Source organism: Pleurodeles waltl, chromosome 6 (assembly GCF_031143425.1).
Source record: "Pleurodeles waltl isolate 20211129_DDA chromosome 6, aPleWal1.hap1.20221129, whole genome shotgun sequence".
In the NCBI taxonomy this organism is placed as follows: Eukaryota; Metazoa; Chordata; class Amphibia; order Caudata; family Salamandridae; genus Pleurodeles; species Pleurodeles waltl.
The window spans coordinates 31,609,658-31,626,335 of record NC_090445.1 but is presented as its reverse complement, the minus strand read 5'-3'; the positions used below and the strand labels follow the sequence as shown (position 1 = coordinate 31,626,335).

Here is a 16,678-nt window from a genome sequence, read left to right as displayed (position 1 = left end):
GCATAGAGGGGGCAATTCCATGATCATAGACATGTTACATGGCCATATTCGGAGTTACCATGGTGAAGCTACATATAGGTAGTGACCTATATGTAGTGCACATGTGTAATGGTGTCCCCGCACTCACAAAGTTCAGTGAATTGGCTCTGAACAATGTGGGGGCACCTTGGCTAGTGCCAGGGTGCCCTCACACTAAGTAACTTTGCACCTAACCTTTACCAGGTAAAGGTTAGACATACAGGTGACTTATAAGTTACTTAAGTGCAGTGTAAAATGGCTGTGAAATAACGTGGACGTTATTTCACTCAGGCTGCAGTGGCAGGCCTGTGTAAGAATTGTCAGAGCTCCCTATGGGTGGCAAAAGAAATGCTGCAGCCCATAGGGATCTCCTGGAACCCCAATACCCTGGGTACCTCAGTACCATATACTAGGGAATTATAAGGGTGTTCCAGTAAGCCAATGTAAATTGGAAAATTGGTCACTAGCCTGTCAGTGACCATTTGAAAGAAATGAGAGAGCATAACCACTGAGGCTCTGATTAGCAGAGCCTCAGTGAGACAGTTAGTCACTACACAGGTAACACATTCAGGGCACACTTATGAGCACTGGGGCCCTGGCTGGCAGGGTCCCAGTGACACATACAACTAAAACAACATATATACAGTGAAAAATGGGGGTAACATGCCAGGCAAGATGGTACTTTCCTACAGCTTCTATCAAAGTTCATTTGGCTGCCATTACAGCATGCAGAAAAGGTCAAACTCGGATCTTTACAATTGCAGTAGCCAGACTTCTGGAAGAGTTGAAGAGAATGTACCCTCTGGTTAGACCACCTGCACCCTCTTGGGAATTGAACCTGGTCTACAATGCATAACCTAGCTTACAAATAACATTTTCTACAGCCTTTACCACCTCGTAGACCTATAATTTTGATGGATATTTCTTATCTCAAATTCCTCAACTTCAGACTCCCCCAGACGCTAGACTGGAGTCTGAGAATTCTGTAGCAGTGCTCCCGTGCAACGGTGGGTGGCACCATATGGCTCTGCACGAACTCCAGACTCCCCCAGAGTGCCACAGCAGAGCTGCGTGTAAGCGCCATCCCTGCGTGTTGACATCAGTTCTTTTCCTATGACCCTCAAAAAACTTAACAGTAGAAGGGATGGATTGCTTGCCCCCACTATACTGATTATGTACTATATCCGTACTTGCAAAACGCAATGGGCTCGATACATCCCAAAAATACCGCTGGATGTGCCACACAGGCTGCCTACTGAGGAAGGCGCCTCATTTGCAGTGGTGATTCGAAAGGCAGCTGGAGCATTAGGACTACGGTTCCCCACCATTCAGACTAAATCAAACGTGCTGACTGAAACCCTCCAATCAGGGACTACTTCATGAGCCACTGCTGCTGTTTAATGAGGTCCTCTCTAATGCCTTCATGGGTATATGGGCTAAGCCATGTCCCACAGTCAATCAGCCCCTAGCTCTGTGGCATAGACCTGCCCCCGATGATCCATACCTTCTAACAAAACATCTGACACCTGAGAGCATTATTATCTAAGCCTCAATATATAAAGTTCACTCTGGTTCCTTTCGGACTAATACCTCAGACAGGGAATCAAAGAGAATTGATTAGTTCGGTGATAGATCTAAATGCTAGACTGGCTGAAGGGAAATCTTGTCACTGCAGTTTACTAGACCGGTACACACATGCCTTGCGGGACACGGCCAGTGATACTTTGCTGTCTGTCCCAAAGGATCTCTGGGCCTTTAAACCTCCACCAGAGTTTCTGCTTATCTTGCGGCTTATGTTTTATTCCTGGTTGGTAGCTGTTGGTGAGGCTCTTGACTCTGAAAACAATCTTCATTATTGCCATTGCATCAGCATGCCATTGGAGAACTAAATTTATTTTCAATACAGCCGACCTACACTTTTTTTTTTTTTTTTTTGTTTTTTTGTTTTTTGTTTTCCCCCTCCCCCGGGCATGTTGGTGTTCCCTACACTGGCCGCAATCCTTCTGAAAGTTGCAACCCCTTTTCATGTTGGCCTATTGACCAGTCTGCCAGCGTTCTTTGCTCTGCCTCAGCGCTCCAAGATGGAAGAACGATTCCATTGCCTTCACCCACAGGAGCATGCTTCACTTCTAAATTAAGTGCACAAAGAAATTTAGGATGGACAATCAGCTCTTTGTACAATTTTCAGGTGTAAAAAAAAAAAAGACAAATCTGTACATAAGGGGGTTGTTAAGGTATATAGTCCTCTACATCAAATTCTGCTGTGTGCTGGCCAAGAATCAGCCCATTTAAGTACTGTGGCCCCCTTCTAGCAGGGCTAAGGCCGGTGCAGCGGCATTGGCGAGAAGGGGGGCCTTTTCTAGTTAGCTGCCAGACTCAAAACACTACTAGCTTGACAACTAGCAGTCAGGAAAGTCACTGTCTGCTCTGTTCTGCAGGATTTCTAATCTGAATCCCCTCCCCTCTGTGAGGTACTAAGGTATCTATTCTAAATCTGTGATCTTATCCATCAAGAACAAGTTACTTTCCATTAGTTACTCTTTCCAGTGAATGTTCTCATCTAACTGCAGATTCTCACAGCCCCCCCACCGCCCCGTTATGAGGAATGGCCCCTTTCCTAGTCTGAAAAGGTCCCAAATCAGAGCTTGGCACAGAGTCGCCCACAATTTGTCTACCTTCTGTCTGAGGGCGCAGACAGCAAAAGGTGCTAGAAACCGAGGACCGCGTGCAGGAGTGGTGTTTATATACCGCTCCGCTCTAAGTGCAGTAGACCATCATCACACAGCCAAAAGGTGCCATCTTCCAGCACACTGGAGCACTGCCAAAAAAATACAAAATCTCCGGATCCAGCATGGTGCATGAAAATATTCTCAAGGTGAGGAAACTTTAGTCAAAAGTATCAACCAGGAGGAGCATTAGCAAACGTGAGTAACCTTTTCTTCGGGGATTTTCACACCCATTCCAGTCCTCTGTGAACAAAAAGCCCACGATGGCCACCTTCTGGTTAATGAGGAAAAATCCTGGTTTTCATTCACAACATTGGTGATCGCTGAGGGTGTTTGATGCAGACCGTTCTTCGGAAGCAATTTGAATTGATGATTTGTGCTTTTGGGCTCTGGTTTAAGCCCTGAAGTACTTCTAACAGATTCACCAACTACTGTCCAGTAAAGTTCACGGGGCATATCCTGTAGTACGAGGAGGAAGAAAGAACTAGAAGTTGTAGTTTCGCTTTGGGGAAACTGTTAATTTCTGTTGGATCCAATTTAGATATCCACTCCTCCCAAGTACCTGAGATGTTGAATATTAACAAGAGTTTGCCACAGCTTTTCCTTTCAACAATTCTTCACTCTGCTTCAGATCTTGTACCTGTGACAATCTTGTGGGAAAGGTGCTAAATGATGTCTTTGCATTGCCTTCGCAGAATGATGGGCGCACGCCTGTTGTCAGCCTGTTTGATTCAACTACCTTTGCATATATCGACCCTGCCCTCTGCTTGGCCTCTAGAACAGCTAGTGCAGGCTGTGGGGACCTCGGGAACTTGGACGCTCCTGTAAGCCTGCACTGCCCCTTTTTGCCTACTTAAAAGGGTCAGTTTGGCCCTCGGGAAGGATCCAGTTTTTATCACTTATCCTGGAAAATATTGCCTATTTGGTTTGCTCTCTCCTTTCTATTTGTGATTTCGATTGTCAGATTGGACTAGGACCAAGTTTGGACGCTGGTTTGATCTGATCTGGTGTCTGTAAGAACGACCCCCCCCCCCCCCCCTCTAACTCTAATCATCTGTTGTCAAGTGGACTAGTGGATGACAAATTTGGAACAAGGCCTTGCAGCGTTTTAGGGCCGCTTCTGTTTTGTCTACCTCATGCGTCCATAGGGTTCAAGGTGATAAAGGCCACAGAAAACCTAGGTTCTCCTGAAGATTTTTATTTTTGCGTATGTTGGAAGTAATTTATTGGAGCAGTGTGCTTGTTATTATCAACACTTTTAGTCATACATACAAGATCCTTACTCTTCATTTCTCCTGTTTTTCTTCCTTGCAGGATTCTCTTTGGAGCCCGTCCACCCTCTGCGGTCTGGCCACCCCTCCCACCTCGCCAGTGAATGTGTCTTCACGTCCGCCCAGCAAAGCCCCCATCACACCTGGTAAGTCTCTGACCTGCTGTGCGTAGCGAGTTGCCATTTTAAAGGAAGAGCCAAGAATAAAATCAATAGTGTAAAGACTAAAGAAGCAGTCAAAACCCCATCAGTCTGTTCTCTATTAGCATGATCAATGACTGACGTGGACCACATGGACGGCTCAGGCTGGTAGCCGGGCAAAGGCAGCCCAGTGTGAACAAGTCAAAGGGAGATGCCAGGCTGTGTGCGGCTATGCATGTGCTGCATGATCATGTGATATGGGCACTGATGATGGGTGACTCAGATGTAGTGTTATGTGACCCCACTGACTCAACACGCATGTGCCTGCTAGGACGCGCACAGCCTGAGAGCCCAGCACACCGCTCCTACACCTCCTCCTTTTGCAGACCTCTCTGAGCTCCCACACATTGTGTTGAGTTGCTTAGCAATAAGCACTGCAACTGTGGCTTGAACTGAGCACTGCCTTTCGATTCTGAGAAAGGGAAACATGCAGATGTTGATGAACGTCACAAGTTAGTACCTCAGTCCTGCATACATTTTTTGTTGCATCAGTGCCATGTAGGTTCACAAGCAGTTTTGAGGCAGCATTCAGAACACCAGAGCTTGACCCTGGCTGCTTCCTGAAGTCCTAGATCTGGGCATTTGAATTTATCTGAAAAACTCATGTTCCTATACTTCGTTCTATTCTTTTTAAGGCGTGCAAAGTCTGTGCAGTATGGAACAGTTGAGTGGTGTCATTGTAAATCTCTCACTTACAAAATTTATATGAAATTCAACAATACTTAACAATTTTCCTGGAATGCCAACCTAGTTATGCTTTAGATAAAGTACATCTGTCTGAAAGTTAAGTGGACATTGAGGGTCCCAAGAGTGAATATCTGTTTTCCATGTCGTTGAGAGGTTCTTGCAGGAAGCAAAATAACTTAACATCTCCATTGGATTCTAGGTAGACTAATGTTTTCTCCATTTAACCCAATATAAAGTAAATTAAAAACAGTTGGGGTTTTAAAGCCTTATTTAAAGATGCACAAGGATAGTGTGTAATGGAAATAAACCGAAGATTTATCTCAATGTATTTTGTCTTTAGTTTTCATGTGACTCAAACTATGTTGTTGCCGTGTTTTTTTTTTACAAAGATCTATGTAAAATCATAAAAAGGCTTTCAACACTCTGGATGTCAGAGAAGCACTAATGTGTTACATGGAGGAAACTGCTTAATTCAGACAGTTGCTTAACCTCACACCAAGGCTCCCGAAGCCTTAGAATTGCAAAGATATTTGCTGCTCCATGGCTTCTTGTAGCTGGAGAAAGTCCAAGGTGGATGTGATTTGTGTCCTTGGCTGTCCAGGAACAGGAGGCACCTTTCTCATCATCTACTCAGTAAAACCTGCATTATAGCAGTGATTATTAACCTGTGATCCACCGACCTCTTAGGGGCCCCCATCACCTCATTGGGGGGGGGGGGGTTTCAGTTGTTAAGAAAATTAAACAATAGTGGATTTCTCAAGTATACACACATTAAAAATAAAATTGAAAATACTTTGTAAACGTGAAGGAATTTCAAAGTGGATGCTAAAAAAAATTATCCTCCTCTTGGTTTCTGGGAGCAGTGCACGTACAGCAAAAGGAATCTAGTATTGACAACTGGTAACCCCAAATGAAGCACCGGTATACGCCCACAAAGAGCAAGCATTGGCGCAAAAAAAAAAAATGATACGCTAGCGAACAGCGTATCACCTCTTCTTTTACAAATGAATCTATTTTTTAAACACTTCAGCTTTCTAAATAAAATGTTGTATGTCTTTTTTTTAAATTTGTGAATTAAATAAAATATTTCATTGCTTCGTATCTTTGTTTCTGAAATTCTCTGTTTTGAGATTCAAATCCTAGAAATTGCTTAAAGAGCTCCTCAGTTTCCAGTAGTGATTCATTAAAGGTACTTGTGGCAGGAATGACCACATACTCAGATGCTTCTAAATGGAGTCACGCAACTTACACAGTTAAATTGCATTCCCCCATAAGACCTAAAAACGATGGTCACTTCCCTGATGTTCCCCTCAGAGCCACTGTACAGCGGTTTTCTCAAATACATAATATTGAAAGTGGCTTTCCTGATCGTTAACTGCATATGGAGTGCTTTCACAGTGTTAAGGGCCTGATTTTCAACAGCCATATTTACAAATGAACAGACATATGGTGGCCATGCGTACGCGCTAAAATGGAAGTGTGCGAATCAAAACACTCTAATTGTCCTTAATTACTTGTCCCAAAAGGGCACCATGCACATTCTGTTAAAGCTTCCGGTTTTATTTGTAGAGAACCAAGGAGTCAAGAAAAACACAACAACTTTCTTTTGCATCCCAGTGAAAAGGCATTTCTTTAAGTATTTCTGCTGTATTGTCCAGTGGTTACGACTATGATTCACTACATTACTTCTGACTCCATGCACAAGAAAGCTGCATTCCTAACTCTTTCGCCCACTGATATATGGAGAACATGTAGGTTCTTCATTCCAACTTTCAGAGACTACCACTGTGTTCATATTCAAGCTAAACAGAAGGTGGTCGTGCGGCAGAGTGCTTGAAATAATCTGTTTGCTACCACCTACAGCCTGCCTTCACCTCCCTTAACGGGCTCTGGGAATATAGTGTAGACTGATGCTACAAAAGGGAAAGGCTGTGCATCTTTTACTTACTGGCTCTGTCCTAGCTGAAGCGAGGGAGCTGGCCTGATTTTTTTTTCGGTACTTAATCCCTTCAAATTCATTTTCTTGTAAAATACCCCATGACAAAGACAACTTAATCAGAGTTTTGTTTTTTTCAAGTGATAATGAAGTGAGATAGCTGAAACAAACTTAGATTTCATTGCCAATTCAGTATTGTTTCTTCTCTCTACTCTTCTTTACAGCATGTGGAAAAAGCACACCATCTGGAACTCCTGCTGTTTCGCCCCCTCCATCCAGCCATATGGATGAGCAGGCCCCTACTGCATATATAAAGAAGGTTAGTCATCTGTTTCACGTGCACAGATTTCCTAGCTCACAGGAAAAGTCCTGAACGTGTGATGCTGAAGTCAGCCTTTGCTTTTATGTTTGTGTTGACAGTTATGTAAACCTATGTAATAGTGCTTTCTAACCCGTCCCACATTTACAGCCAATGACCCGCAGGACAATTCATCCTATGAGGAAAGTGACAATGCAAGTCCCATCTGAATGTTTTAAGTGAAAAGGACTAGGTAGAAGTCCTCTGTATGGCAAGGGGCAACTTTACAGTAACAGATTTGAGGGCTCAGTCTGCTCAAATCACAACAGCTGCGAGTCTAGACCTTTTACGTGCTGCATCACGCACACAACTGTGGTCCTGTACTTTGGGATCTTTCTGAACACTGATTAGCTCTTCCTGCGTGCAGAATACCAAAATAAGTAAGCATGAGGGCGAATCTTTATTATTTAAACCACTACAATGCAGTGGGCAAGATGTTCACATGCACCACTCTGCTCCTGGTGTGATGGACATGAATATCTCATCAACATGTCAGGATGAGAAAATCCTTCTGGTGCAGGTATTGGAAAGATGTTTGTTTTTAAATAACTTCAACACTCACCACAATTCCATTATTATGATGGGATTTATAATTAAATGATGAAGGAACATCTGTTGAGTAACTGTACTTCTGAAAAGCTGCATCAGTACCCGGTGTACCTGTGGCCAGTCACTCCCGAAGATTTGGGGGAAGAAGGCTGATCACTGGGTAAAAACCCAGTGTGTCCAAAACTAGACGTGAAAGAGGGGCCAAAAGAAAGAGTCCAAACCCCCCACCCCAGCCCCCCAAGAGAAACAGGTGTACCACTGTGGAACTAAAGGCAAAAATAAAGAGTCCTCTAAATTTCACCTCCGAGACACCTCACAATACAGGTGGGTGCCAGGGTAAAACCTTGTATGCCACCAAAGGCTTCGTGCTTTGACTGTAAACAGACAGGGCACCAAACCAAGGACACTTCCTGTCATAATAACAAACCCAATAGTGTGCCCCTAAGGGGTTGCCAGTGTAACCTTAGAGGATGGCTCCTCAGATGAGGAAATCCTCATGGCCTTTGACTGGACCAGTGGGCCGAACAGGTGAGTTGGAGATTCCAGAGGGGAGTAAACCCTTCCACCACCTACTGGAGAATGGAATCCCAGCCACTGCCCTGAGAAACACCTGTGTCAGTCACACCATTGTTCACAACAGGCTGATATACTCAAACCAGTACATCCCAGGTGAGGCTGCCAGGCTAAGGGCTTGCCAAGGTTACTGTTGGGACTCTGTCTTTAGTACCCCTAGAAATATATGGGTCCCTTAGTTGAAGGATGGTAGTCAGTACAGACCTCCCCCTTGCCTGGCTCCTTGGAAATGACACCCAGAGGTTGGTCTGAGCCAAAGTGAGGCACCGGAGAAGCCCTACCTGATCAACAAGTAGTCCTGACTAGTGAGGCTTCTTTTAAGCCTGAACTGGTGGCTCCTCAGCTTACAGAAGAGAATGGAAGGAGAGTGTTGGCTACAGGATGTAGTAACCCTCACACACTCTCTCCTTTCTCTTTTTCTCCTGCTCGCCCTCTTTTTCTTTCTCTTCTTTCTCCTTTTTCCCCCCGACTTTTTTCCCCTACTTTTTTTTATTTTTTTATTATTTTTATTTATTTCCCCTCCATTTCTTCCCCCCTTTTTTCCCTCTCCCAACTGTCAGTGGTCTCTGCTGGGTGTTAGCCTTCATGGCTGCAAGGATGGACTGGAAGGACAGTCCAGGAGAACCTGCGGGGGAGGGCTTGACCCTTGAGGTCCTCTGGCACGTGGGGACACCATCGGTCCACTCCTCCTCTGGCTGTAGAGCGTGGGTGCATGGGTGTCTTCTGGCATCTGGTCCAGCATTGGAGTTACTTTGCGGTTACCGGGAGCCCTGCAGAACCACTCTGCAGGTGTGGACTGGAGGTCCAGTCCCACCAAGCCAACATGTGGGCTCAGGTCTCACAAGGTGGGGAGATTTGGGGGGGGGACCCTTGGTTCTCTTCTGGGTCTGAAGCAGTCTGGTACGTAGGTGTTGTAGGGCGTTGAGTTTTGCCTCCTGGTCACTGGCGGATGTAAGGTGTGGGCTCCTTTTCTGGATGCCCTGGGGACCATGCTAACACCGTTGGCCCACTTCAATATGGGCTAGGCAGCTCGGGTGAAGTGATGATGTCCAGTGTTGGGTTTTTGGTGGTCCTGATCCTCTCGGCTCTTTCTTGGGTGCCTGCAGTTGCAGGGGAGCAGCTTCTCTACTCTAAGGGAGTTCCGTCGGTTGATTTTGCGGCGCATGGGCAACTCTCCCAGTTTCCTGGAGGCTGCAGAGGCAGGACAGGACCGTTGCTCTTCTAGGGTTGGATGCAGCAGGCCGGCAGGCTTAGCGCCATGTCAGTTGTGCTCCTTGGTTCTCAGGTTCAGCAGGCATCTCTTCCACTTCTCCTTTTGTGTACAGCTAAGATCTGGTATCAGGGGGCCAATAAATACTCTATTAAGGCATTGTTAAGGGGAGTGAAAGGTTAGTCAGTGGGCTACTTATCCTTAGGGTCACTACATCCCCTAGATGACCACTTCCTGTTGGAAGTGGGGATCACCCTAACCAGGGGTGGGGAGGAGGGAGAAGAAAAGGGGGGGGAGGGGAGGAGAGGGGTTGAATCCACTCAGCAGAAGGCCAGCTCTCCATATCAGAGTTGGGCTTCTTTGAAGCGCCTATCTTGGAATACACGTCATCCTGTAGGGAGGGGAGGGTAATAACCCAACCCGGACATGCTTTTGTTTTTGACCTCTCGAGCGCGGAGGCTCCCCCCTTGGATGTCAGATTCCCATCTGTTGGTGGCAGACTGGCCAGGACTGGTTGGTTAGCTGACAGAGAGTTGGTTGGTTTTCCAGGGAGCACCTCTAAGGTGCCCTCTAGGTGCATGTACTAATAAATCCATCACTGGAATCAGTGAGGAAGTATTAATGCAACATGTTTGATACTAAACATCCCTAGGTTCAGAGAAGCCATTGTGTAGCTGGGGAACAAATGGCTTTCCTGTACGCTTACTATATCTAAGAATCAAAAAAAGACATGGGGCAAATTTACTCATGCATATATGACCTCACTTGTGATATAATGCATCGTGCCTTACGGCTGGAGGGGTGACTTACAGATATTACAAGCAATGTTTTAGGGGACATGGCACACAAGTGTGCCATGTTATGTTTTGAATTTTGGGAGCACCTTGTCTCCTGCATTGGCAGTCTGCATGAGGTTGGTGCTGGGTCCTTCAGAGAGGCACAAGTTGTGCTGCAGCTCTGAGGGACCCTTTTCAGTACCAAGGCCCAAGGTACCATGGGTACCATTTACTAGGAACTTACAGGGGGGCTTAAGGGCATGGTAACTTGAGGACTCAAGTGACTAGGTGACTTGTTTGTTTTAGGGAAGGAACACTGGCACTGTAGACTGGGTTAGCAGGAACCCAGTGCATTTCAAAGTTGCATCTAAAAACCTGGCAAAAAGCGGGCTGGTACTGCAACCAGAACCCAGCTCTCTACAGGTCCAATCACTGTTGAGATAGGTCAGGTCCTCAGAAGGAATGACCTAGTCAGGAGGATGTAAGGCAGAGTAGGCCCTGCAGTAATCCAGCCTGTTCCCTTACTCTTCCTCGCCTGACTGACTAGGAAGACTTTGCCAGGTTTGGCTGAGCCTCCTGGTTTGTGGGGGGGTGGGGGGTGGGGGGGATGGACAAATATGGGGCTTGTGTAGGGAACTGGGTGTTCGATGGCATATGTTGCTGCAGATACACATGTTTGGCACAGTCCGCTGCCTGGTGTTGGGCTCGGAGTATTACAAGTTGTTTTTCTTCGAAGAAGTCTTTTTGGTCACGGGACCGAAGGACTCCTCCCTCCTCGGCTCCATTGCGCATGGGCGTCGACTCCATCTTAGATTGTTTTTTTCCGCTGTCGGGTTCGGACGTATTCCTTTTCGCTCCGTGTTTCGGTTCGGAAAGTTAGTCAGAATCTCGGAAGAAAGCGTCGGTATTGTTCCGTTCGGTATCGGGATAGTTAGGTACATCGACACCGATCATCGGAAGACTTTGGGGTAGCTTCGATTCCCCCATCGGGGCCTGGTCGGCCCGACCGCGTGCGACATCGAAGCCGATGGAACGGACCCCGTTCCGTTTCTGCCCAAAATGTCACAGTAAGTATCCTTATACAGATCAGCACTTGGTCTGTAACTTGTGCTTGTCCCCCGAGCACAAGGAGGATACCTGTGAGGCCTGTCGAGCCTTCCGGTCCAGAAAAACACTCCGGGACCGAAGAGCCAGGCGTCTACAAATGGCGTCCACGCCGACAAAACAACGTTTCAACGACGAAGAGGAAACATTCTCGGTTCCGGAATCAGAATCCGGAGACTCCGACGTCGAACAACAGCAACAAACTGTGAGTAAGACGTCGAAAAGTAAAACCATCGACAAAACGAAAGCCCAGGGGACGCCACTGCCAACAGGCCATGGCTCGACCCATAAAACAGGCGACCCGTCGAAGGCGCCGAAAAAGGGCACGCCCATAGCGAAGACACCCGACTCCGGTCGAGGGACCGCCATGGAGCAACCTCGGAGCCGAGAAAGCGGCTCCGAGACAAAGACAAGATACCGGCACCGAAAAACATCGGCACCGAAAAACATCGGCACCGAGAATCCATGCCGAAAGGAACAAAAATTCTGTCGGTGCCGAAACCGAAAAAAGATTCTCTCTCGGCGCCGAAAAATACCACACCTTCATCCTACTCAGAGGAACAAGGAATAAGTGGCCAGATGCACAGATTTGGACAAGAGCTCCAAAGTGTAGAATCAGACTACACACAAAAGAGACTGTACATCCAGCAAGACACAGGGAAGATATCAACCCTTCCCCCAATAATGAGGAAAAGAAGGATCAGTCTCCTCAAGGATGACGCACAACCACAAGCCAAAGTGGTCAAAAAAGTCACGCCTCCGCCCTCTCCACTACAACAGGCATCGCCGGCACAAACACCGCCACAAATGCAGTCACCAGCGCAAACTACCATAAGTCAAGATGATCAGGATCAAGACGCTTGGGACCTATACGACACCCCAGTGCCGGACAATGATCCAGATTCATACCCCACAAAGCCGTCACCGCCAGAGGACAGTACCTCATACTCACAACTGGTGGCTAGGGCTGCAGAATTCCACAATGTCCAACTGCATTCAGACCCTATAGAGGATGATTTTTTATTTAACACCCTCTCGGCTACACATAGCCAATATCAATGTCTCCCAATGCTACCGGGGATGTTACGGCACGCAAAACAAATTTTTGAAGAGCCCGTAAAATCAAGAGCCATCACCCCAAGGGTGGATAAAAAATACAAACCACCACCCACAGATCCAGTGTTTATTACTTCGCAGTTACCACCTGACTCCGTAGTAGTAGGGGCAGCTCGCAAAAGAGCAAATTCCCATACATCTGGTGACGCCCCACCTCCGGACAAAGAAAGCAGAAAATTTGATGCGGCAGGGAAAAGAATAGCATCACAGGCAGCCAACCAGTGGCGCATCGCAAATTCTCAAGCGCTGCTGGCCAGATATGACCGCGCTCACTGGGATGAGATGCAACTTCTCGTAGACCATCTTCCCCAAGAATACCAAAAAAGGGCGCAGCAAATAGTTGAAGAGGGACAAACGATCTCAAACAATAAAATCCGCTCTTCACTGGACGCAGCCGATACTGCAGCGAGAACAGTCAACACTGCTGTCACCATAAGGAGACACGCTTGGCTCCGCACTTCAGGCTTCAAACCTGAAATCCAGCAGGCTGTCCTTAATATGCCCTTCAACGAAAAACAACTTTTTGGCCCTGAAGTGGATACAGCCATTGAAAAACTTAAAAAGGACACTGACACGGTCAAGGCCATGGGCGCACTCTACTCCCCGCAGAGCAGAGGCTCTTTCAGAAAAACTCCATTTAGAGGGGGGTTTCGTGGCCAACCCACAGACACCACCAGCTAACAAACAAGAACCACACCATATCAGGGTTCCTTCCAAAGGGGAGGTTTCAGGGGATATAGGGGGGTCAATTCCCAAGGAGTAGGGGAAGATTCCAGACTCCAAAAACACCTCCACCTAAACAGTGACTTTCAAGTCACGCAACCCCTTCACTCAACACCAGTGGGGGGAAGACTAAGCCAATTCTACCAATCTTGGCAACAGATTACAACAGACAATTGGGTATTAGCAATAATCCAACATGGCTATTGCATAGAATTCCACAACTTCCCACCAAACATCCCCCCCAAAACACGCAAAATGTCACCACAACATTTAGAACTTTTAGGACTAGAAGTTCAAGCACTACTGCAAAAGGATGCAATAGAGTTAGTACCAGTACAACAAAAAAACACAGGAGTCTACTCCCTGTACTTTCTCATTCCAAAAAAAGACAAAACATTAAGACCAATATTAGATCTCAGGACACTAAATACCTACATCATATCGGACCATTTTCACATGGTCACACTACAAGACATCATTCCACTGCTCAAACAGCAAGATTACATGACCACATTAGACCTAAAGGATGCGTACTTTCATATACCAATACACCCTTCTCACAGAAAGTACCTACGGTTCGTATTCAAAGGAATACATTACCAATTCAAGGTGTTGCCATTCGGAATAACAACTGCACCAAGAGTGTTCACAAAATGTCTAGCAGTAGTAGCAGCACACATCAGGAGACAACAGATACATGTGTTCCCTTACCTAGACGATTGGCTAATCAAGACCAACACAGTAAAAAAATGCGCAAACGACACCACATTTGTCATACAAACCCTTCACAAACTGGGGTTTTCCATCAACTATACAAAATCACACCTAGAACCGTGTCAAACACAACAATATCTAGGAGCAACCATCAACACATCAAAAGGAATTGCCACTCCAAGTCCACAAAGAGTGCAGGCATTCCACAAGGTAATAAGTGCTATGTTTCCAAACCAAAAGATACAAGCAAAATTTGTGCTAAAACTTCTAGGCATGATGTCATCATGCATAGCCATTGTCCCAAACGCAAGACTACACATGCGACCCTTACAACAGTGTCTAGCATCACAATGGTCACAGGCACAGGGTCAACTTCAAGATCTGGTGTTGGTAGACCGCCAAACATACCTCTCGCTTCTATGGTGGAACAGCAAAAATTTAAACAAAGGGCGGACATTTCAGGACCCAGTGCCTCAATACGTTATAACAGATGCTTCCATGACAGGGTGGGGAGCACACCTCAATCACCACAGCATTCAAGGACAATGGGATATACATGAAACAAAATTTCATATCAATTACCTAGAACTGTTAGCAGTATTTCTAGCGTTAAAAGCCTTCCAACCCATAATAACACACAAATACATTCTTGTCAAAACAGACAACATGACAACAATGTATTATTTAAACAAACAAGGAGGAACACACAACACAATTGTGCCTCCTAACACAAAAAATTTGGCAGTGGGCGATTCACAACAACATTCGCCTAATAGCACAATTTATTCCAGGAATACAAAACCAACTAGCAGACAACCTTTCGCGAGACCACCAACAAGTCCACGAATGGGAAATTCACCCCCAAGTTCTGAACAAGTACTTTCAAATTTGGGGAACACCCCAGATAGATTTGTTCGCAACAAAACAAAACTCAAAATGCCAAAACTTCGCATCCAGGTACCCACACCGCGAATCACAAGGCAATGCTCTATGGATGAGTTGGTCAGGGATATTTGCGTACGCTTTTCCCCCTCTCCCTCTCCTTCCATATCTAGTAAACAAGTTGAGTCAAAACCAACTCAAACTCATACTGATAGCACCCACATGGGCAAGACAACCTTGGTATACAACTCTACTAGACCTTTCACTAGTACCGCATGTCAAACTACCCAACAGGCCAGATCTGTTAAAACAACACAAACAACAGATCAGGCATCCAAACCCAGCATCATTGAATCTGGCAATTTGGCTCCTGAAATCCTAGAATTCGGACACTTAGACCTCACACAAGAATGCATGGAGGTCATAAAACAAGCTAGAAAACCTTCCACTAGACACTGCTATGCATCTAAGTGGAAAAGATTTGTTTACTACTGCCATGCCAATCAAATACAACCATTACATGCCTCTACTAAAGACATAGTAGGATACTTACTACATTTGCAAAAAGCAAATCTCGCTTTTTCATCTATAAAAATACACCTCGCAGCAATATCTGCTTACCTACAAACTACTCATTCATCGTCTCTATTTAGAATACCAGTTATTAAAGCATTCATGGAAGGGCTAAAAAGAATTATACCACCAAGAACACCACCAGTTCCTTCATGGAATCTTAACATCGTCTTAACAAGACTCATGGGTCCACCTTTCGAACCCATGCATTCCTGTGAAATGCAATATCTAACCTGGAAGGTCGCATTTCTCATTGCAATCACATCCCTCAGAAGAGTAAGTGAAATACAGGCATTTACCATACAAGAACCATTTATTCAAATACACAACAATAAAATAGTTCTAAGAACAAATCCAAAATTTCTGCCAAAGGTAATCTCACCATTCCATTTAAATCAAACAGTAGAATTGCCAGTGTTCTTCCCACAACCAAATTCTGTGGCTGAAAGGGCACTACATACATTAGACATCAAAAGAGCACTAATGTATTACATTGACAGAACAAAGCTAATCGGGAAAACAAAACAACTGTTCATAGCTTTTCAAAAACCACACATAGGAAATCCAATCTCTAAACAAGGCATTGCTAGATGGATAGTCAGATGTATTCAAACATGCTATCTTAAAGCCAAAAGAGAATTGCCTATTACACCAAAGGCACACTCAACCAGAAAGAAAGGTGCTACAATGGCCTTTCTAGGAAACATTCCTATGAGCGAAATATGTAAGGCTGCAACCTGGTCTACGCCTCATACGTTTACTAAACACTACTGTGTAGACGTACTAAATGCACAACAAGCTACAGTGGGCCAAGCTGTACTAAGAACATTATTCCAAACTACTTCAACTCCTACAGGCTAAACCACCGCTTTTAGGGGAGGTAACTGCTTTATAGTCTATGCCAAACATGTGTATCTGCAGCAACATATGCCATCGAACTGAAAATGTCACTTACCCAGTGTACATCTGTTCGTGGCATTAGTCGCTGCAGATTCACATGTACCCTCCCACCTCCCCGGGAAGCCTGTAGCCGTTTAGAAGTAGATCATAAATCTTAAACATCTGAACATTTGTAAATAATTATTATAAACTCTTAACGTACATACATATTCACTCCATTGCATGGGCACTATTTATACCAAACAACTCCATCCTCACCCTCTGCGGGGAAAACAATCTAAGATGGAGTCGACGCCCATGCGCAATGGAGCCGAGGAGGGAGGAGTCCTTCGGTCCCGTGACCAAAAAGACTTCTTCGAAGA

General features: G+C 45.5%; 1 protein-coding gene across 3 annotated transcripts in view; it reads left to right on the top strand.

Annotated features, from left to right (window-relative positions):
- The window catches only part of TSC1 (TSC complex subunit 1), a 188,673-nt gene that overhangs the window by 100,839 nt on the left and 71,156 nt on the right, over positions 1 to 16,678 (top strand). For all 3 annotated transcript variants that reach the window (XM_069237129.1, XM_069237128.1, XM_069237130.1), the window contains 2 exons: positions 4,059 to 4,161; positions 7,063 to 7,157. In XM_069237129.1, the coding sequence (XP_069093230.1) occupies positions 4,059 to 4,161; positions 7,063 to 7,157 (198 nt within the window). The remainder of the gene's footprint in view (positions 1 to 4,058; positions 4,162 to 7,062; positions 7,158 to 16,678) is intronic.